Raw genomic sequence first — 23,942 nt, 5'->3', positions numbered from 1 at the left:
ACTCTAACCAAGAGTAAAACAGTTTAAACATTTACAAAAACATGTTGATGCTTACACTCCACTGAAAAATTTACACCAGCAGCAAAGAGGATACATTTCGTTACTGCTACTGTGTATGGTTGAGCTCTGTGCCACCAGGCGGCTTCACCATGCAGGCCATTCACATTTGCGCTTCTGCTCATCCTACGGCACAGTCAAGCAGCCAGACCCTGTCCCCTTGCACTTGCGTTTGCCCTAATACCGGACTCGTGAAACGCTATTGCATTAGCAATCTTCCGGTGTAAAGTGACAGCAGCAAACGCGCAAATACTGGCGCCGATTGGATAGCGGCAGTCCAATGCGCAGCATCCAGTTTGCTTGCCTGATGCCTTGCAGAGGGACACAATGTCACAGCCTGACATATTGTCAGTCGCTACGTTTGCAGTCCACAATGCAACAAAGTCGAATCATAGTGCTCGTGAAAAGACTGAGACCGACTCTGACCGTGGAGCTCTTGTTAAAATGGAGTACGTCTAACACAAGCAGCCGACGCTTGCTATGTGCTGAAAGTGCTTAAGTGTAGTGAGAAATTGTTCTTTTGCATACTCTTTCTGTTACTTTCTTTTAAGAGAAACAAATTAACTAACATTCCAACTATTACGAACATCGTTTGTTCGCCATACAGGTGGAAAAATTATCGATAACACGCACTGGGCAGTCAATCGGATAGCTTGCCCTAATGACGCCATATGGGTGATTTACGTCATATGGGTAGGGGCGGCTGAAAATTCCACCAAGCAATGTGCTGCGATCGACAGTGACGTACATTTTTAAAATCTTGTAATAAATTACACGCTTTATGCAGAGCACTTAGATGTATCAATTAATGATCAGAAGGACCTACTCTAACGACTCAGTACATTTGTACAAAATCGTCAAAATCGTTTTAGGGTCCCTTTAATGCGAAGTTTGGCACGAATCAGTGCAGCACGAGATGCCGATGCACGCCAAGCTGATGGGGCCCGAGCGGCCCAATACGCGCATTGTCATTCTTTTGGCTTCGGCAAGCTTAACATTTGTGCTCCTCGAATTCGGCCTGGGTCAGCAACTTCTTCAAGCAGGGCATTTTGGTGGGAAGTTTTGACATGCCCACTCGGTGAGAATCGTGACATGAGGTGCTGACGCACATCGAGCCGGTGAGCCCTGAGCAGGCCACAACGTGCTTCGTTGCTTTCCTATCGTGCAGTGTTTTAAGACACCGACAGGCGTCTTAATCAAGCTGGTGAACGACGCTAGAATACTATGCTGCCAGAGCAAAACACGACATTCACTTGGTGCTGCCCGCAGCAGGGAACAGCAGCAGGAGCATTTGTATTATCGCCTATTAAAAGCGCGCAGCATGCTTCTAACGGCACTATGCCACACATGATGTGAAACAGATAGATGAAGATGCTTATCGCAATAGGGTTGGCAGTGATAGCTAAGAATGTGATGACCTCTGACAAGATTCACCAATTCCAGAACAGAAAACTTGAGTGCACGCGGGCGTTTTCACATGACACTCGTGGGTGAGTACTGCGAGGAAGTTACCCCGGCCGGGGCCTACTGCCCTGAATCGTGTGCACCTCCTATCTCTTTGTTCACATGCGATACAGCAGCTTAAAATCTATAATATGATACACTTTGGGAAAGTACAGAACACTGTGTCGAAAGATTGTAATTTCTGAGAATGTATCAACCGGTAAAAAAGAAGCGTAACTTGATCACGAACATAGGCACCGGAAAATCTTATGAAAAGGGATTGTTTCAATGAGGTTCTACTATATTATTTGAACTTTAAATATTAACAACAAGCATGCAGCACACATAGCTTTATTTTTAAGGTCTCTCAAGCCAAGTAACCATTAGAGAAGGCCTGGGATTTCGACCACCTTACCACTGGTTTTTCTGTAGTCATCAATGAATAATTTGGAAATTCTGAATTATTCTGACAACTTTGCAGCACTGCCACATAGACACCACATTAAGGACAACCGATATTTCAGACTCTGCCTGAATGACAGCATAATAATTTAGCAACGAAGATGAGCAAAATGTTCTATGTTTGCTTTTTGTTTTTCTCTTGATATAATGTCAGTGCCTCCAGGAAACAGAAAGTACTAAGCTACCGACCATGCCCAAAGCTATGGGACTAGCCAAGCCAACGCCATGCCTGCACATTTGACACAGTCCCACGAGAGTTCTTTGGTTGCGGTTCATGAACTTTAATGCATTGGCATTCTCAGGGCACTTTATGCACTTACCAGAGGCTAAGTATCTACATAGAGTTTTGATATAAGAAAGTCAGTAAAATCGGCAATTTGCTTTGTTGTACTAAAATTTCGCCATATTGAAATTAGAATTTTTATGCAAATAAGTACAGTCACTGATGGATTTTTCTTACATGGAAGGGGCTGCAAAATTTTCCTAATTATCGGGCAATCGGAGAAAGGACATTTGAATGAGAAAAAAAATTCACTTTGTTGAATTTGAGAGTCGGCGATGAAACATACATGTACAGTTTTATGCCACTTCAACAATACCTTCGCATCATCGGTACAAAGCGAATCCAGCCACGCTTTCGTGTCTAATCCGCCCCCGCAGCTCATCTGCTGTGGAATGACGCTATCATGAAAAGCGGCAATAACAGGGAGCAAATGATTCACCTGCCTCTCACTTCAGCATATCTCGAGTTTACGCAACCTCCAGTACTAAACATGCGGGAAGACAGCGCGCATGATGCCCTGCCATCTCAGCACACCCACTCTTTGCACACAGGGCAGATTACCTCTAAAGCAAGGTGCGTGGCCTGCATATGCTCTCAGCTGCGCTAGAAAAGTAGATGCATTCCAGCATGCCTTCTCTCCCCACTTTCCTCTTTCTTGGGCAGGAAGATGACGCTCATCAAGTCGCCATTCTTTTGGCTTACCATTGCATGCGATAAGATGTTATTGCAGTTGGACTTTATATGAAACATGGTGCTGCTTTGCTTCAGTGGTTGCTCGTACTTGTGCAGTGCTCAATTTTAGAGGTGCATTCAAAAGCAGCTGCATGCAATTCAACCATTTGACCACATGCATCTGATGGAAGTTTGCATTTATTGTCTCGGCATTCCTTCACAGCAACAGTGTATAAACTTTTACTGTCTCACTGTATAAACACTTCGTTATATTGATGTTTTAAATAGATGGTGTTCTATGGACACAAAGTTGTGAAGTTAAACACCTGTTATATCAAGAATATATCAAGGTTTAAGTGTATGTATCTATGTAACTGTTTTCCTGCCTACCTGGGTCACTTTGTAGTCTGTAGTCGAATGGGTAGCTTATCGGGCTGCTGTGCTGAAGAAACAGGCTTAAAAACCAACCGTCGGACCAACTTGGGTGACTTACGAAACTCTGAGTATGTGTACATACGTGCTGCTGTTCACTGCACCTCTTTCACAATGACATGGGTCACTGTAGATGCAGGACTGGGTAGGTACTGCTGTTCAAAAAAAGCTCTTTGACGCCAACTTCGAGCATTGGTTATGTGCCACTCGGCCTGTGCTGGTCTTCAATGGGCCTCTTTGATGTCAACTTGGATCACTGGGTATGGGCCAGTAGATGTGTGCCATTCTTCACTGAAAGTCTCTGGGGCCAACTTGGGTAACTAGGTATGTGCCACTGGGAATGTGCTGCTTTAACGCAAAATCGAACCTACGTTACAAGGATTCCTCAAGGACAGCAACCCAACATTAGCAGGCTGCGCCTCAAACACAATGCGTATGCACTGCTTTTCAATGGACGCTTTTCGCGCCAACGCTAATATAGCGAGCTGCGCTGTGAATGCACTTGGCAAGTGCCGCTCTTCAATAACCCTCTCGCCAACTTGGGTCAGAGTGTGTGCCAACGAGTGGTGCAGCAAGTGAGGGAACAATTCCCATCTTTTCACAGAGAGGCAAATGATAAAAATCCTCAACTTCCCCAGCTTTTCCTTCTTATAAATTTGTATCATTTCTACAAAATATCAAAGTGCACTTCTGATTTTCATCAATCTTTTTAAACGATAAGCAGTTCTACCCTTCAGCAAAGCCACCACAAGAAAGAACACTATGGTCATAATCTATGATAGTTAAGCAACCAGTAAAGTAGGCTATCACACTCACTTTGTCCGATAGCCCACACTCAAACCTGGCAATCAGGACGAACCAGGCAAAACTGTCATTGGATGGAAATGGTGGAGGAGCAATTGGTTGACATGCTGCTAAAGGTGATGCTATGGTTAGCAAGCCCTGCAAATGAAAGTTTGTGAAATAAATTTTTGTCAGCACACTGCAAACCTGAAAGCACTACCCAAGAATGCAATCAACACACTGATCTTTCACAAGCTTTTCATTAAGCAATGTGCCAACAATTAATGATGAATGTGGGTTGTGGAGATATTTTGTGTATTTTTCGGCCACACATGATAAGAATATGCAATAATTTTTCTTGTAAGTCAGTTAGTTCCGGGGATACACAAAGTTACCTCTCTACTGTTTCTGAAGACAATAGAGAAAAAACTGCTCAAAAGAAAGCTAATTTACTGCATAGGTAGGTACTAGTATTTGCAATAAATGCACTGCTGAAAGATGTTTTCAAATCAAGTCATAATTAGTCATTCTATAGATGATCAAATTGCAGTGTTCGTAACATGACTACTGAGAGGAAAAAACAAAATCATATTTTAAAATATATGGGCAGAAATATAAAAATCTGCTCCTAGCAGTATCTGATATACTGATTGGGCTTTAATTTTAAAATAATAATTATAGCTCTAGCTGTTCAAGGTTATGAAACATCACTCCGACAACTAGTAAAGTGGCCAAAAAATGTTTTGAGAAAAAGTGACACTTCAGCATCAACTTCTGCTTAGATTGAGCTCATATATGTAGCATAAGATGACATTGTAGCTAAGACAGTGATTATAAAAGTATAAAACTAGCCATATATGCACAAAAGTAGCTGCAGATTTGAAAAATACAATTTTTCAAGACTCATTTTATTTTTAGGTCTCTTTCAGTTTGGCTAAATTGATTATAAATTAGTAGTGTATACCACTGAAGCAACCTTGGCAAAGCCTGCAAGGCCGGTAATTGTCTAATTTTGTTACCAACAGCCTTTAAATAGCATTTAAGCAGGTGACGTGTACACGTAGTGGGTAGCAGATATGCCATAAATCCAGTACACTGTCTCTGATACTTTTCACCGTGGCGCAGGCAGCCACATGCGGTGCCCCATATTAGAGATCATGCCACGCAAACTGGGACATGGCGTTACTTCCAACAGACGGTAAAGACGGCTTTCATTTTATTTTTCTAGGTTTTGGCATCGAAAAGTTGCTACTTTTGCGAGCTCTTTGCGACACCTCTACTCGCATTTCAAACACATTTCACACGGAGTCTGCTTTATATTTACACTACCTGAAACCGTGCTTTATAAGCTGCCCAAAATTTTCTTGCGGTTGGCCTTTGAGAAATCTTTGTTGTCGCACTCAAACACCTAAGTGATCTGTAAGTAACGCTGTTAGACAAGCTAGTTGCTAGACTGACTCATATTAACAGCGCAACAGAAGCGGGAAACAGAGAAGGTGCAGGCACCGCAAACTCTGGAAGGGTTGATACATCGAAAGGAAGAAAGCATTTGTGCTGTCTGAGTCTTTTGTATCCCCATTTCTATTGTGCTGGTAATTTGAGTACAGATTCCAAATGATCAACAATGGTCTAAACAAGGGAAGTCTCAGACAAGAGCCAACGTTTTGACAAGAGCACCTGTCTTTGTCCCGATGAAGACAAGTCCCTCTATTAATAACGTTGGCTCCAGGCCAAGACCCATTCTACCACTGTTAATCACTTAAGTTTATACATTCCTGTGAACCACTGCCTTGTATGAATTCAAGCACTTAAGACAGTATTCAGGACACTGCCAAAGAAGGAACAGCGTGAGGCTCCTTTTGGACACTCCTACAAGCTCAGTCACTGAACCAGAGAGCCCATGGAAATTCTGCTGCGAATACCCTTAGAGTTTAAACATAGCTATTCTCTGTCAGTGTGCCCCCATTGGTGGCTGGTTGATGATAGGTCGTCAAGCTCTAAAACCACGGTGCCTAAACCATGTTCCTAAATCATGTTCAAATTGCACAATGACGCTACAAAGAAATGGTGTGAACAAGACAAGTGCGACAGTTTCTGGTTCACATATAGTTTGCACCATAACTGTTCAGTTATTCAGGCTGACCACTGCAGTACATCCACAGAAATAAGCACGCCAGCCACTGTGCTTACACATTCACAGCTATAACACCACTTTACAAAGCTCCTGTTGATAAACACCTTACACTTGCACAGCACCATACCTTCCACACACACGACAGCCATAATGACAGCAGTAGCATACAAATGCTGTCAACCACTTGCATGAACATCTTCCTCATTTGACCTTTACACTCGCCACATTTAGAAGTAGGCATTTACACTGTATCACTACTTGTCATGCAACACCAGTTGTAACACATTGTAACTTTACGTGATGAAAATGGCCTCTAAGTGACTTTATGTAAAAAGAAATGTCTCCTTCAGCCACCTGACGAACAGTTCTATGTATGCGTGTGAATTACTTTTTCTTTTTCTCTACAGGATGATAATGGAGTTGTCGGCTTTAGGTGCATGTATCGTATGCATATAGCAGTCATTTTCCCTAGGAAGTTACAAGATCAAACTACCACTGCAAACGAAGAATGGTGCCTGCTGCTAAGAGAGTTAATTTTCCAGGACGTTCGAGCATTCCAATTTCCTATCTCATGCACTACGTCATGTACCCACGTGTCCCACCACATCTTTTATTGTGACAACACAAAAATAGAGAGAGGTGTTGAGTGTGCAAAAGCTTGTACATAACATAGCAATTCTCATTTTTCTAAGGTAAGGCAATAATTTAGTGGCACGTGCACTTGAAAAGTGGCCCACTCCTATTTATGTTTCAATATTGTATTTAAGCCCCTATACCGATACATGGCCGATGAAACAAGCAGCATTCACGACCAACGAAGTCATACTGATTAGAGGAGATAATGAGATAAAGGTGTCCAGAGTGACAATGGTTGAAAGGAAATAAACACGAGTGCTCATGGCCACATCTTCGTCCATGTCGGGTGTTCAAGCAACATTTTGTATGAAGGTCAGATTAACCTAGCCATCCAATGGGCCTATCGATTATCAGCTAAACGTAGTGCCTTCCATGCCAAAGACTACATTTAATTCCAAACATTCGAAAGCTTCGAGAGACATCTATGCGTTATGTTCAACATAAAATGCTCATTTTCTCTGTACTGTTTTCATAACTCAGTGTCTATCAATGAAAGACTGCCCACCCAAAAAATTTTCCATAGTGATGTACCCGCTGTGAAGACAAGTGCCATATCCAGATTTTATGGTAGCTTAGGGTGATATGGTCCAATATATAACTGTGAAGTTTGGCCGGGTAGACTATGCAATCAACGCCACTTTCAGCCGACATCTCTCTGAAGCTGGCTTGCAGCTTGCCCTGCCCTGATGGCAATCTTCCAAGAGACTCTGGTACCTCATCTCAGGGTCATACTGGAGCCACAAAGCACTGAACTAGATGTGAAAAAAAAAAAAAGGGATGTTTACTCACGCTCTCATGCTTCTGTTGACCTTGTCCAGTGCTGTGTTGCACATAAAGATGCTATAGAAATTACCCCACCCGCATTCTTTCTTTTCGTTCACTCTTTCCTATCTTGTGTCTCTCTGCTTTAGGTAGGGCATGACCTTACTAAAGAATGCATATGCTTGTTCCATCAACATCAGTGACCACAAATTTTCAGAATTGACTGCAAGGGCTGTATAAATTGCAAAAAAAATGACTAAACAAAACATGCAAGATGAGACACGCATTATGACGTGCTGCCGCAGTCCACTGCCTCAGTGGAGGGGGCTATTTTTCTGTGCTTCGTGTAACTGAAAATCTCGAAATTTGACGTCCAACTTTCAAGGTGTCAAAGTGTATGAAATGAAAAAGTAATGATGGTTTAGTTTCTGCTTCTTACAGGAACTCCTTCATCAGGCACCATAGCCGAGAAACTCAGCTCTTGGTCGAAGAAGCGCTTTATCTCTGGCGTGGAGTTACTGTGTGGAATCTGAAAACAGAAAAAAAGAGTAGCTCTTTATTGGAAACTGGAGAGGTTTTCCTGGTGGCTCGCCTAAGCATGCTGCTTCAGGTGAATGCACTGACAAATAAAATGATGCACACAGGAGATAGGACAGGCACATAACATACAGTATGCAGTAAAGTATCTTGTCGAGCCCAGTGTCATAGAAAAGTTAAAAGCACTTCCGTAGCATGGGAAGCACAGGCAGCATATTATTATCATACCTTCCTTCATCTTGGGTATTAGGCGCGAAAACACACACGACACAAGGAAGGACACGGGACAGAGCGCCACTTACAACTGCTTTCATTCGGAGGCACACCGAACACTTATATACCCATCATAGACGCAAGGACCACAATCACATCAAGATTGATATGGAAGTGAACTGGTTAAATATTTCTTTTCAGCCATATATAAAGATATTGATGGGTCGCTGACGCACCAACTCGCCCAACAAGACGTCCTTTTATTATCATACCCTCAGGGCCAGAGGCATTAAGAGAGGAGTGGTACAAAAGAAAATGCGGTACATAAAAAGTAAACAAAATGCAGCAGCTAATATGAACAAAACACAATGCTAGAATACAAGAGGTTTCTTTCAATACAATGTTAGCGCATGGGCCAAGTACATTTTATCATTCAATGTGCAACTGAATTGAATTCTGGGGTTTTATGTGCAAAAACCATAATTTCATTATCAGGCATGCCATAGTAAAGGACTTCAGATTAATTTTGACCATCTTTACCGTGCGCCCAATGCATGAGACATGGGTGCTTTTGCATTTTGCCCCCATCGAAATGTAGCTGCCGCAGCCGGGATTTGATCCCGCGGCCTAATATTTAGCAGCGCAACACCATCAGTCAATGTGCGGTCCCTGAGGTACTTTCAGTGAAGAGTAGAGGATGGTCCTTTGGTATTTGAAGAGGATAAAATAGCAGATGAAGTGTGCTTTGTCCTCTCGTGCATTACATGCAGGGCACAGTGGCAATTCTATCAACCTTAATTTTATACAAAAAGTATTTTGCGTAGGCCACATTAAGAAGTATGCATTGCAGACAGCACGATCACACCTGTCAAGGCCACATCACATGCAGAAATCACACATCGGGTTGTAAGTGAGAACAGACGCAAACTGCCACTCGAGGTGGAACCAAATAGCAAGCTGCGAGTGTCACAGAAAAGCAAAAGCTGTAGTTGAACTGTCACTCCAAGTAAAATGTATCAGGATTTGCTCTGAAGAGTTACTGTGTGCTTAACCATTCGTGCAGTCAGCTTATGTATTGCCTACTATGCCGTAGTAAGAAGCTCTATTATATTATGTACAACACTTAATGCCACGACAAGGACATATAGCTTGTACCAACTAGTGCTTACTTACGGCATATTCATAGGGTCATTGAGAGCTCCCCAACTATGCAAGGGTGTTGGGTGAACAGCTTTAAAACTGTATTACAAGAATAACTGGGTATGGAAATTATAATCCTGCTTCCTTATCATCGAGGAGCCTATTTGTACTAGCAGCAAAGCTTAGCTGCTCTTTTACATGACCTTCATAGCACTGCCAGAGCATTCTGAAATGGCCATTCGAATATGCCATTAGGTTATACTTCTAGAGCATGGCAGACCAATAGCACACAGGCACAAACCTTCCATTTTCTGAAAGTTTTGTACTGTCCATTGCACTCTGCAGTCGAGTGCTAAAGGCACGAGATAACCTGTGCAAAGAAATCTCACAGGCAAGTTATTCACTCAGTTATGAACATTCCAGATCTGCAAATCCTTAGCAATTACCTTACAAACCTGATCAATGCATACTCGCCAACCTATGAACTCTAAAATTAGTAAAATTTGTGGGCACCTAATAGATGCAGCACACAAACAGCAGCTAACTTAGAACAGCAGAGACCGACAAGCAACACATTTGTTTTAGATCACAGCGACTTTACCGGCAACTTTGCTGTTGCCGATATCACCTGCTTCCTGAACTTGCTCACAGCAAGTACCCCTCTGACATCCTTTCACCATAAAAAAGTTACAACGGAAAGTGCAAGGACTGACGAGAAAATCTTTTTCACCAATACAATTTTTTTTTTACTTGCTGCAACCTTCGTTATAAACTAAATGTTACGATTCAATTATAAACATTCCAGATCTGTAACTCCTTAGCAGTTACCCTACAAACCTGATCAATGTCACAGCAGTGTGCATCACTAGCCTAGACACAAAGAATCAACTTACGGCAACAATCTCCGCCGCAACCAGTGTTGCGTGGAAAAGTGCTGTGAGGCTGATAATGCTGTATACATAGAGAATGGTGATGTGGCACGGCATTCTGCGGTGAGGAAACATCACACCGTCAGCACAAATGGATCTGCCTGCCCTTGTCGTCGCATGGGAGGGTCCTGGACAAATAAAAGGGGGGGAGACCCAAGGTGAAAACAAGACCACACCTGCTAAGGTTTAAACTGAAAATGCCTTCTGGTTAAAGACCATATTCTGGGCTGATAACACACAATTTTACCTCTACTGATGTTCATGCAGTGCTTAATATCAGTAATCAACAAACACTAGAGGTATCGAGAGTTGTCAAGAGTAACACACTCAAGAGTAATGTCACCAATTCCAACCGGTCCCACCATACAATTGCTTAAGTGATCACAAACTCTTATAACAGTATGCAACACAATAATAAATGAGAGCATGTCACATCTCCAAAATTAATTTAAAGTAATTAATTAAATTATGGGGTTTTACGTGCCAAAACCACTTTCTGATTATGAGACACGCAGTAGTGGGGGACTCCGGAAATTTCGACCACCTGGGGTTTTTAACGTGCACCTAAATCTAAGTACACAGGTGTTTTCGCATTTCGCCCCCATCGAAATGCGGGTATCTACAAAATAAGTTGACAATCTCTTTAATAAAACCAAAGCTACCACTCTGCTCAATGTGTCGTCCTTTAGGCTACTGACTACGAATGGATCAGTTGCGATGGTTTTGACAAACTACTGCTTCTAGGCCATGAAATTTTCCCCTAAAGTATGTACTGCAACTGCTGAACCCAGGCATATGATTCTACAAAGCTTTGTATGCATGCACACCACATAAAAGTAATTTACAAAAAAAGTGAACTGGACAATTAATTCCTCAACATCACGTGCATGTAATTTTCAATGTTTACTGGCCGTTTCAAAAACCACGTAAACTTTCACTATCACTCACCAATCACGACATGAATGAATCATTGTGGTGCACCTATAATGCTCTAACTTGAGCCCACTGGTACTAATGAAAAGCATTATTATTGCTTATCGGCCATCCTTTTTCAGGCCAGGGTCACACATGTTTTGCTCAAAGTTGTATATGGGTCATAGAAGTCCTTCACACAAGTGCCAGCACACGAAATCACAAGATATGGCACTGACACTGTCATAAGCGACATCAGTTACGCTCCACTGCACTGGATGTATGTTCAAGGTTATGGATGTAACTTGTGAAATGAGTATGATAAGAAGTATAGAAAAATAAGGAGCAGAGTTTTAATTTCATTTATTTCCACTTTAAAGGCCCAAGGGCATTTCATAAGGGTACAGCTATCAAGAGAGCATGACCATAGAGCAGCTGTGGCGGCATCAGATGTACGTACAACACTCTGAAACTTCTCAATAATGGTCAATGTTGCACAAAACAAGAAAGAAACCAACCTGACTCGCACGCTCAGTGCTCCTGCACATTAAGGTGTGATTGTCAAATGTTACAAAAAATGAAGCAGCTCGTGAAACACTGCTGTAAACGATCATTCACCGCTCTATGTCTTGTCCTCTAAGCCTGCTATTTAAAGCGCCAGAATTATTTGCAAAGATGAAATCTCACAATATGGTAGAACATACAGTGCCATAGTATGGAATGCAACACAGAATGCAAAGAGTTCTGAGAGCTAATTATATGCAGAGTGCAGAAGGTTCGAGAAAATCAGATTGTCATAAACTCAGCTCCTATAAGGTATTCGCCATATAACTTGGAAAAACTAGGAGGCTTCATTCGGTCTCATTCTACTTGCTGGTGCAGAAGCCAGGTTTTCTCTTCTTGCAGATATCTCCTCCATCACCAAATAATTGACGGGTATAGGCAAGAAAAGCCATAGAACATTCACTATGTAGATTAGTGCCAGGGAAGGTTATTACACCTTGCCACTGTGACATGGGCTTCACTCATTATGCATCCTTCACAAAACCTTCAGTCAGTCTCCCTTAACAGTCAGACTGCTTTGCTATGCAAAGTGAGCTGTATTCAAGGCAAAAGCTATTCCCCGCAACAGCAAGGACAAGATCACTCCCTTGCAGACACCTGCCCAAAATACACAGCATGTGCAGTTCTTCCAGTAGCCTTGAGGGTGAGTGAGATAGTTTTGGCTTGTTCATGTACATATTAGCGTTTATGAAATATTTGAGGAAAGATGCTACTGCTACCGGGCGGGAACAGCATCCAGCCGGACGGCCAGGAGCATAATAGCGCTCACACAAGAATGAGAACACTGCGCCCATTTATTCAGTGACAGCCCTTTCCTCCAACGTTCCGAAGCCACTCCAGCACATGATGAAGTCAGTCTGGTGCCACAGCAAACGCGGTTTTTCTGTCTTCCATCGTCATTTTCACTTTGCAGCACAAAACATACTAAGTAATGACAGAACTAACTTTAAGAATACTAAGAAGTGAACATAATTTTGTATTAATTGTGATATCGGCTATTCATTATTGGGAAACTACTCAACAAGTACTCTATATTCGATTTGGTCTCAAAAATCACTATTCACACACCTCTAATTTTTTTGTATTTTGGACACTGGTGCTCAGTAAAGGTTCCTGCATTTTGTTAAGGTGTCTTTACACAATGCAGTCCAGCTTTACTCATAAAAAATTAACTATGCTTGAGCAGACTGTGGTCAAGCTCCACAATGTTACAACGAGCTGGCGTGGGAACTTGAGGGTTGCATTGCCACCCACCTTTTGTTATTACATCTTTTGTGGCTATTACTTGATACTGCTTAAGTTATTTTTCCCTTCAGAATTCCTTTAAGACCATTTTGCATTGGTGCACAGAGCCACAAAGTCACAGCGGCAAGGAATAGAGAAATGGAGATCAGTGTGCATATTGGCTAATTCTCAGAACATATAGTTCTAAAGCTGCAATTTCGGAGAGGGCTTGAAAATTGTTTCAGAACCCTGCGAGATGGTTCTTGCCTACACTTCCAGCCCACCAAATTATTAAAATAAAAACGTATAGCTGATATTTTACACTGGACTACAATGTTCTGTGCTCACACCATCCTGGTTCAAATTAACGGGCACAAATGACGAATCCTTAGAATGCAGTTGTTGCTGTGAAACTAGACTCGCACGCCACTCGACCTCAATTATTTAAACGGCCCAGACGCTATTAATATTAATATTACCGCTGTGCACCGCTCGCATGAGTCATTCCTTTCTTGCCGCGTCTAGCAGCGTTCACGAAAAGACAATGCTGCTACGAGACTATATATATATATATATATATATATATATATATATATATATATATATATATATATATATATATATATATATATATACTCACCTGTAAAAGCAGTGAAATGCAATTGTTTTACGCTGCACTAAACAGTCGCAGTAAACGATCACCGACCAGGCGCTTCCCTTATCAGGCCGCGAATAAAAAACACGGCACGCGCTTTTACAGCGCCGCGGACAGACGGAGAAAGACAAGTTGCTTATCGAAACTAAATCAGTGTAAATAGTACTCTGGCAATACCGACTGTTTGCGAATGCACCTCATCCAATGTAGTCATTCCCAACCAGTTAGCACGCTCGTTTCAAAAGCTGTTGTGCAACTGCAGATCTATAAGTGAGCCTATTCACCACTACGGTACGAAATTTCGGTCTTTCAAGCACTGCCGCAAGAGAACTTGGGGATTTCCACAACACTTCCGTGTGTACATCGAGATTGCGTACAGGTGTCATAGTAGAGCAGTTACAGGCGCTACAGTGGCTCGCTTTAGCCGAGTGTTGGTGCGATCGTCAAGTGAAGCTGCTTTTCAAATCAAAGCAGTAGGGTATGCTGACAGACACCACACAAACGGTACAGCAACTTCGGTAACGTACTACCTACGTAGTACAAAGATCGACTAAGAACACAAAGCAAAGTTACAAAAAAGTCATTGCTCCGAGTGCTTGATCAAGTTTTATAGCACACATCAACACAGTTTGAGGTCAAACAATAACAAACACACACGTCTATGAGGCAAGCATTGATGTCAAAACAATAACGACAGTGTTGCACTCAGACTGACGATATTTGTTGACGCCTGCTTGGTGCCAAGGCCACTAAGTGAATTAGGCTTAAAGAAGGGTAACACAAGAATCGTAACTGCTCACCAAGCGAGTAAGTCTTCGTTTACTAGTCGCATTCGAGTTCTAGTCGGCACAATTGATACACGGTGATAGCTAGCACATACACAAAGTCATGAAGGCAAAATCTTGTTTGCGAACCAAGCTCACCACACAAAAAAAAACGCACTACTACAACCACGTGATAGCGCATTGCGAAATGAGCCTGTAATGAGGAAAAGCAGTTTCGCATTTTGTATGTTGCACTCTAGTAAATAAAAATAACCACCTTTTTGCAAGTATTTTATAAAGCAATAAATTTATTTTCAATTACTTTAGCAATTACTTGTTTTAAAGCTTATTACATTTTATTTATTATTAGTTGCGTAATGACAAAACTCGGGTATATAGAATGAGACAGTGGATCTAGTGGACGCCGTGGCAAGTGGTACGCGCATGACTAAAGTGATGAAAAAAAACGCAGAAATTGCTGCGGCGCTGCCATCGCTTTATTCTGAAGCTCCGGGGTTGCGCTCATTGGCTGAGGTGAGCTCATGGGCCTAATCGCTATTATGGAAAGGTATCTGGAGAGCGCAGCAAAACAACGACACGAGAAGAAACGAAGGCAAGCGCTAGTCTTCGTTTCTTGTGTCCTTGTTTTGCTGCTCTATCCAGATACCGTTCCATGATGACCGACGAACAGGCCCATATCGTCACCTTATAGGCTAGTCTTACTAGAAGCCTTCCGCTTTGTCCGTTACATAGGAAACTCTAGGGTCCGCTAAACTCGTTCCGTGTCCTCTCCCTTTTCTCGGCTCCGTGAAAAGGCAACGAGCGCCGCCTGTGGCGGACGTCTGCAACCTAGATCACGTGTTGTAGCCTCTGAGAGTACCATGGCGTCTGTTGCCATCTCGGAGGCCCGCGATAACGCTCGCTAACAGACGCCCGCGGGCATTCAGCCGCCGCTGCCACATCCGCCAGAAGTTGAAAAGGCAACGGGCGCCGCCTCACGGAATTTATGCTGAACTAACCGCCGCCGCAATGGGAAAGCGAGCAACGCGACTGGCATCTAGTAAAGGAGGCATTGGCTAGTCTCTGCTCAACGCACTATCGTTCTTACGTCGCTTGCGCTGTTTCCGGCGCTGTTTCTCTGTTTTCTTCGCAACACGTCGATGGAGAACAAAATCACTGTTTTCGCCACCGAGTAGTAGAACTAGACACATAGGAATAAAGCATCTGTCCAAGCTCCGTGCAGTTGTGATAGGGTCTCCGACGCGACGCGCGCACGGGGTCACTCATTCAGGTGAAGGAGACAGTGGCGCCACCAGCAGTTCAATAAAAAACGCTTCAGCGGGAAGCCCGCTCTACCCACTAACTCAATATGGTACGCTCTAATAAAACGCAAAAATTGCGTGTATTGTGTCATGGCGGTATTCCGTCGTCCGTGCGTGCTTTTGCTCAGCGCTAGCTGTCGGATCTTGTGGTTGACTTTGTGCGCACCATTTGTTTTGTTTAGTGTGAGTTAATGACAAGACCCTGAACGATTATTGACCAACTTTCGTGTTGGAAGACGTCGGTGCTGTACAACACCGAATGACCGTTAGTGCGCACCACGTTGTGTACCGCAGTTATGCCGACTTTGATGAGTTGTTTCCCGTTCGCATCTCTTACCGATAGCCGACCAAAGAAGCACTTCTTGCCGGATACGTAACGTCTTGCAGCTTCTTGTTGCACTCTTGTCTGTGCGCCGTTATGATCCAATGCCATTGTGACTGACAGGTGGCTTCGTTTGTTGTATAGTTGGACAGACGTCAACGGTGCTTCAGTATGATGGAAGAATCGTCGTGCGATGCTAATCATGGGTTCGTCGAGAGCACCGAAAGCATCGCTCCTCGGTTTTCTGGCCGCTTGGAGCTCCTTGCGGAATCCAGCGCAGGCAGTGCCGCAGAAAACATGGAGGAGAGCCGGTCGTCCGATGCGTCGAGCCAGTGCTGCACTGACGATACGGCGAACGAAGCTGTTGGCGAAAACACACTGGATAGCAACGACAACTCAACACGACACAGCGATCAAAGCGATGACGGTAACGGCGACTGTACCAAGGCGCCCAACAGCGTGGCGTCGGAAAGCCCGCGCGCCGAGCACGAGGCGGATGTGTCGACAGTGTCTGCTTTGGATGAGGATGCGAAACAAGGTGCTTGTATTCTTGAAGCCGACGTTTCTGTGAAAAAAAATATCTGCAGTGAACAGTCTCGACAGTGTGAGAGCCGAAGCGAAGACGACGTGAACAAGACATGGTGCGCAGAAACTTCGAACGACAAATCTGAGTTGGATGCCGAGAGCGGCGCCGGCAGCACCAGTGGCCACAAGCGGAGGCGTTCCCGTGCTGTGCCAGTTTACACTCCTGGGACTCGGGTTGAGGCGAGAGATTTTCAGGACAAATGGTGAGCTGCTGTGAATGGCTCGTTCGTTGCACCTTATCTGCAATCTCGCAATAGAAGCAAGAAAAAATTTGCGAAAGGAAACGGGTTTTGGCAGAATAGCTTGTTAGCCAAGCGTAATGTAGTTCTACGCTGTACCACAAGGCGATGCCTGCAACTCGTCCTCGAGCGCTGCTAACACTAAACTCGACAAAGACGACGAGCTCGTTCCATAGTAGGTCTTGCACCGTTTGTCTCCTTTAATCGACGTTTGTGTGTGCGTGTTTGCGCCTGGTTATCATTTAACGGCGCTTCACATATAGCGCTATTCCCGAACAATTAGTTTGCGAGATGTTTATTAATTGTTACGATGTTTCGAATGCGAAAGCTAATTTGCTGGCCTTTCTCGTGAGGCACGCTTTTGTCCTCTCTAGGTAGACCGATGTTTCTACAGAGCAAGGGATATGCCGTATGGGTTTCAAAGTTTACTCATATGCATTGTAATGCTTGGCTTGGTCTCTGTGTACCGGATTTTCAATAACGACAGCTAACAGTTAAACGAAATTTGGTATACTATAGCGTGTGAAAACGGTGCACATAGTCGCTAATGTAATCAAACACAGTAGACGATTAGCGAAAGCATAAGCCGAGCATTTATTCATGTTCAAAGTCGTACACCGGTGATCGTCGTGGTGAGCAAACGTTGGCAGTAACATGTTAACAGCATAAAAGTGTGTATACACTTATGGAGGACAAGGTTTTCTTGATAGCACATCTGAAAGGCAAGTTCAGAGCCAGGTGGCATAGTGTTTTTTTAAGACTGCTTGTACCTCCGGCTTCCTACCAAAAACAATGCGTGTGTTGCCTCATATTATTTGAACATGCATGCTTGTGCCAGAAAGGAGCATGTGATAAAGGTCATAGCTGTAAAGCAGCAAAATATATGTTGCACTTAAAGCTGAACAGTACAGGACGTTGACTGTGCACATTTGTCTGTCTTGCTTTTTGCTAAGCTTAGCATGTAAGCATACAAAATAGCACTGGTTGACATTTACATGATTAACTTTAGCATGCTGCAGTATTCTCCGCTTTTTCAGGAAAATTCATGCAGGTATATGTGCATTACTGAGACATTCGTTTTGTTACTCTCACTTCACTGCTGCAAGAGGAAAGATGATGTTGTTTAAAACAAGTTTTTCTGGTTGAGTTTGCACCTCGAACAACACTAATATGTGGATGGCTGCAGAAGGCGTACAAATTTCGCTTGCAGATGCCTAGGGAATGCCATCATAATATCCGCTACCTAATGGTTCAGTGGGCAGGCCACATTTTAGTCTGGTTTTTGTAGTCAGGCCACTTTGCATTCCAGCAGATTTTTCAATTGATAGCTGCTGGTAATTGCTATGCATCATGTTATAATGGCAGACTATGCTTAATTGTGTTACTGTCATTATTGCTGCATATTAAACCATCAGGTACCGCATAGACTCATGTAAGGGCTGCCTTGTTTGTTCTTTCACAATTTTGACAAGGTACGGCCCTTACACGGGACCAAACCTTGCGTCCATACCATCTAAAGGGTACTTACTACTAGATGGCTTTAGATACTACATACCACTGAGCCCCCTGAACAAAACTAAAGGTAGCAACATTCCTCCTCTCCTGGTCTCCTTGTTGCACGCACTTTCTCTCGCTGCTATCGCTCGCAATTTGGTCGTTCGCTCCAGAGGTGCACGCAGTTTCACCTGTAGAGTTATGCAAGGGGACACTTTAGAAATTGTTGTTGGGTGTTTGTGCATGGACTTTTATCGCATTTAAGGCTTGTTTATTATGTGCTGTGTTAGGAGCAATGATGGAATGCTATGAAACTGGCAGAAACAGATTGTTTTTGTGGTTTTTCGGCAGTGTAACTGCTCACTTGTTTTGCCACTTTGGGTTGGCTGCCTGCTTTCGGCTGTTTTTTTTTTTTTTTTCCGGCAGGCTGGTTTCGTGGGCAAATTGCTTTTTGTGTCGAGTTCTAGCACGAAAATTGGAGCTCTTTGTCTCGCCAATAATGTATATGTAGTGTACACGATGTTGTTATATCTGCCAGAGCTTTGAGTGTTATGTTGTCCATAGCCAGTGTACCTGCAGGCAAAAACACTCACAGCTTGCAGATCAAGCTGCTTCGCATGTTATTTCTATTGCATTGATCAGATTCTTCATTTGGCTTTCTCAAGGCTTGCTTGGTGTGAAAGTGCTACGATGAAGTTAAGGTTTTGCCAGTACATATGAAAGGCGATGCATTTGTATGTGTGCAGCACTATGTATCTGCTGATTCAACAACTCGGATGTGTTTGCGCTGCTCGAAGTGCATACATGTCTGCTTGTTTGTACCCAATTGACTGCCATGTCTCGAGCTTTGCAGCTTTATAGTTTAGTTATCTTAGTACCACGATGACCAAACATAAGGCACATGATATATTCGCCTGAGTAACGCAAACGTCTTGTAGAAATGTGCGCGATCAACGTGGAGTATCACAACTATTCTCATGTTTCGTCATTACACTGTTAGCTCTGCATACAGTGAAATTGGCTGTACACCTGTATGACAGACTGGCGCCGCTGGCTCTCGAGTGCAAACATCACAGTGGAACCTGGACTTAATCTGTAAACAAAGCATTTGCAAGGATGAAAGATACACATAGAAATGGTTTTCCATCAATGAGCACCTTACAAATGTTGGCCTTTTGCACTGTAGCGTGAGTGTTAAACACACTAATTGGTTCTTCCACTTCTGAATGTGCTGTTTATTGCTGCCACCAGATATTTAAAGCAGCTGATGACCAAGCTGCTTCAAAACTAATAAACCCAACTTTGAGAACATTTGCATATATTGCTCGGCTTCTTGGAACCTGCGAAAAAGAAAGAAGAAATCGGAACGCTAGTCAAACACGAGTGCAGATTATCAACAGAGATTTAATTGGAAGGCACTTGAATATATATACAAAATCAGGGTGCACAAACGCATTTGCTTGACTTGTGTCATAAGAAGAAACAACTGTTACAAAGCTGACACGTGCAGCACACATTCAAATGGTCACTTCCTCATTCATCTTAGCAGGGGCTACACGTCTCAGGTTACAGTTTTTTGCAATGTGGCACCGCACAGACTAGCTTCCGTTCATGGGTGCAATTACTGAGGACGAGAAATAAGGACTGTTGTGGACAAAGTTTGTGCCAAATAGTATACAGGCACAAATGTACCACATATATAGCACGCACTGCCACCACGTTTTAATCATTCAGAGTCAAGCAGAGATTTGGGAAATGCCTATATGCTGTTCACCGATGCGGCGTGTTAACCAAATGGGATTAACATTATAGCTTGGTACAAAGTAGGCTTGCAAATCATGATGGCAGCTACTAGTGGGCTGCCTTTATTTTCCCCATCTATTTCTAATGCTTTTATCCATTTCCTAAGAGGCTATATGAAAATATAACATGGAAAGTGAATGGTTAAGTCTATCTAGATCTTTTAAAACATCATTCGGTGATGTTCACCTGTTATATTAAATGTCACCAATGGCTTCTCGGGGATTGCCAGTGCTTTCTTGTGCATATCATTGCTGGGTTGTGTAAATGTGGTTGCGTATCTTGAAGTCTGCTAAACCCCACTGCAGTGTTGATGCTGAAAACGTTATGCAATGGAACAAAGTCTGCTATTAAATAAACTGATATACATTCCAGTTCATGAACAAGAGTTTCTGCTTCTGTGACAGCATCTGGTGACAACCTCTGTACACTAGCATTGTGGTCTATGAGGTCACATAGGGCTTCCATTCCCCAATGCAACTTTGCTTTCTCGGTTTGAATAAGCCAAAGCTTTGGATATCAGTGTCACAACTAATCCCCCCTTTGCTCTTTTGTACCCACTTATACCCCTGTCAAGCGGGCAAGTTAAGTGCACTTACGGCGAATGCACTGGGTTTTTAAGTGCACTTTCCCAAATCTTAACGTCGCAGCGGAGTGTACTTTCAGATGAGTGCACTCAAGTCGGAGTACGTTCACGGAACGCACTTTGCTGGCCCAGTACGTAGCCTCGCCGCCAACGGTTTGAAGGAGTGCCTAGCCTCGCCGCCAACGCTTTCAACGACGCAAAATGTAATGCATAGAAAAAGGACACAGAAATTCATTTCAGTTAGTGAACAGCTTTTAACAATATAATTTGTGTTTAGCGAGAAGCGAAACAGCACAATAAAGAAAAAGGACACAGAAATTAATTTCAGTTAGTGAACAGCTTTTAACAATATAATTTGTGTTTAGCGAGAAGCGACACAGCACCATAAAGAAACGAATTTACCATGTACGCAACTAACGGCGCCATAATGCTGCGGCACTGCGGCGCCGCCATGTTCATTCAGTTCGTGTTTATTTTAGTGTGAAAGCGTGCTGACCATGCCGGTCGTGCTGTGAGCCGTGTGCGTGGCATTTTGCAGTGTAGCTAAATATCGAACTCGCCATCTTTGCTCATATATACTCGCTCATATTCTGTTCTAGCAAGATCAACTGCCGCCTCGCCGCACGCCGCCATGTTGTTTTGGATTTGCTAGGTATTCGTCTTGGCCAGCATTGACTTGCAACGCATTTATAATAAAAACGTCTGCGTTTTTTGTTGAGACAAATAGATGAAGTTTGTTTCTATATATAATTCCACTTAAAACAATCGCTTTTTAGCAGCTTTCTCTTGTTAATTTACATCTTTAAAAACGCGCTCTTATTCTGTCGCCATTTTTTTTTTTTTACTGGGAGTGCACTCTGTTTTCCTGTTAAGAAGCGCATTGCCTAAAGTGTGACTCAAGGTCCCGAAGTGCACTCCCAGTAAGTGCACTTAACTTGCCCGCTTGACAGGGGTATTAGGCTTCCTTCCCTTTGGCAGAGGCAGATATCTAAACCCTGCCAAGGAAAACTGTTGTTGCCCTGGCATAGGCAAATTCCCTTGTCACAACATTAGGCTGAGGCTTCTCTTGTTCACCCACGTTTGATTGCTCCTGGAAGGTTTAGGCTTTTTCTGGATTTGGGCTTTTGAGGTGGCTATCCACTTGTTGGTCCAAGTTAATCTTCTCGCGTCATTAGAAATCATAGTGATGTCACCGAGCAGCATTCCTGATGTGTACCTCGGTACTCTTATGCTGCAGGTATGCTGCCAAGGTTGTGAGCGTTGATGAAGAAGATGGCGACGTGCTCATCCACTTTGAGGGCTGGAGCTCTCGCTATGACGAATGGCTTCCCATGGATAGTCCACGGCTGCGGCTTGCAGCTAACCTTCACACGCGGAAGGAAGTGAAGAAGCACCGTTACAGAAAATCGGTGAGCACAAATCTGACGACTTCATTCTGTCTCTGTTAACTCCTTTTTTGAGCACTGCCTGTTATCATGGTGGCACGCCTTTTCCTGGAAGTTTTGTTTACGAAAGGTGGCTACTGGGTCATCTGCAACTGTCCTATAGCAATATATGTCTATAAACAAGCACACAAGTTGTGCCAAGGTACAACAAAATATCAAAACTTGTGCTTCTTCCTATCTTGGTCTGAACATAATGTGCTACTAGCACACTTCGAAGCTGCCAACAGTGGTCCCTGAAAATGGTTTACAGTGCTCACTCTTGCATTGCTCGTCTGCCCCTTTACCTTGTATTTGCAATTTTCGTTTCCTAGCACATTTACTTTGCTGTTGCGACCTGCAACAGCATTTGCTTTCTTCATTTTGTGTTACTTTTGTTTTTGTGTGTGTGGCCATACGATGCGATGGGTTTGTGTATTTTGTATCACAATGACGGCAAAAAGAGATGTTAGACTAAACTGGTCAGTAAATCCTGTGCATGTGCAGTTGGCAGTACCAATGGCAGTAGAATGGCAACTTGATTCTAAGATACTTTGTCGGCATGTATGGGATTGTGGTGAGTGTCATAACAAAATAAGGGGGAACTCGGTATGTTAAGAGGAAGCTTTAGCTCCAGCCCAATTCCAATGCCGCCTATTCGAAAACATGTAAAACACAGAAGCACTTTTTTTTTCTAAAATAACCACAGGGCCAAGTTTAATGAAATTTCTTGCATTTGAGTTAAATTCTAGTGACTACTGAAAGTGGAATTTTTACTTAAAAGATGTAAATGTTTTTAAAGGAATTTTCAAAAATTCATAAGCTTTAAAAAAATAGAAGCATGAAGTTTACATATTCGTAGCTGTGTACTGAGAAGAGATATCAAAGTTCTGTAAACTGCATCTGTTAGAGCATCCAAAGCAGACAAATTTATTACATCAATTTATATTTGACGTGATTTTGTTACATTGCTTACAAGGGTTTTGCTAACTTTCTACTAACATATTAGGGGTTTATAGACCGTTTCATTGGGCGAGGAGGATAGGGCGCGCGGAGAGCCTTTCTTCCTCTCTGGCTTGGGCGATCCGGCGCGGCGCTGCTTGAAAGTATTGCTGTCGCGTGCTGCGGAACGATTTCTTGATGTTTTAGATCGTACTCTGTGAAATTTAGGCCGTGTCCGTTCATATAAGGTCGTCAGGGAAGCCTTTCGGTGCATCGGTAACTACAATAGGCGGAAATATCTTTTGGGGGCGCGAAAATGTGAGGCGTTTTATCAGCCGCGGTGTACGCACATCATCAGTCGCGGTGTGTGTATGTGTTGTGAACTATTATGCTTATATCGGTTTTAATTCAGCAAAGAAAACCGGTGTCTCTGTATTAGCAGCATGAAATGGTAAATCTGCTCAATATCTGATCGCTTGGCATAGGGAGTAAAACATAAAGCATAAGAGCGCATGCTCGTGCACGGCCAACCTAAGGCAACCACGAAACATCTAAGCGGCAGGCGCAATCAAGTATTTGTGATGCACCGGCACCATTCTCGCGCATTTCAAGTCTAGTAGGCTTGAAAT

The 23,942-nt window shown here is 43.1% G+C and overlaps 2 protein-coding genes across 7 annotated transcripts in view; one reads left to right on the top strand and one right to left on the bottom strand.

Moving 5' to 3' along the window:
* The window catches only part of gzl (godzilla E3 ubiquitin protein ligase), a 45,020-nt gene extending 30,202 nt beyond the window's left edge, over positions 1–14,818 (bottom strand). Inside the window, exons 1-4 of one of the 3 annotated variants that reach the window (XM_065431571.2) lie at positions 14,639–14,818; positions 10,448–10,611; positions 8,104–8,193; positions 4,166–4,291 (exon numbers count right to left, since the gene is read on the bottom strand). In XM_065431571.2, the coding sequence (XP_065287643.1) occupies positions 4,166–4,291; positions 8,104–8,193; positions 10,448–10,558 (327 nt within the window). In that variant the 5' untranslated portion in view covers positions 10,559–10,611; positions 14,639–14,818. Of the gene's footprint in view, positions 1–4,165; positions 4,292–8,103; positions 8,194–10,447; positions 10,612–13,823; positions 13,927–14,638 lie in introns of those variants that run through there. The other 2 variants (XM_065431573.2, XM_065431572.2) reach the window with 2 other exon arrangements.
* A 279-nt stretch (positions 14,819–15,097) lies between these two features.
* LOC135901744 (PHD finger protein 20-like protein 1) overlaps positions 15,098–23,942 on the top strand; it is a 61,391-nt gene continuing 52,546 nt past the window's right edge. For 2 of the 4 annotated variants that reach the window (XM_065431567.2, XM_065431566.2), the window contains exons 1-2: positions 15,100–17,034; positions 22,188–22,359. In XM_065431567.2, coding sequence (XP_065287639.1) covers positions 16,418–17,034; positions 22,188–22,359 — 789 coding nt within the window. In that variant the 5' untranslated portion in view covers positions 15,100–16,417. Of the gene's footprint in view, positions 17,035–17,071; positions 17,246–22,187; positions 22,360–23,942 lie in introns of those variants that run through there. The other 2 variants (XM_065431569.2, XM_065431570.2) reach the window with 2 other exon arrangements.

The sequence above is a fragment of the Dermacentor albipictus genome, chromosome 1 (assembly GCF_038994185.2).
Source record: "Dermacentor albipictus isolate Rhodes 1998 colony chromosome 1, USDA_Dalb.pri_finalv2, whole genome shotgun sequence".
NCBI classification, from domain to species: Eukaryota; Metazoa; Arthropoda; class Arachnida; order Ixodida; family Ixodidae; genus Dermacentor; species Dermacentor albipictus.
The sequence above is the reverse complement of the archived record's forward strand: the minus strand, read 5'-3'. Positions and strand labels throughout refer to the sequence as shown.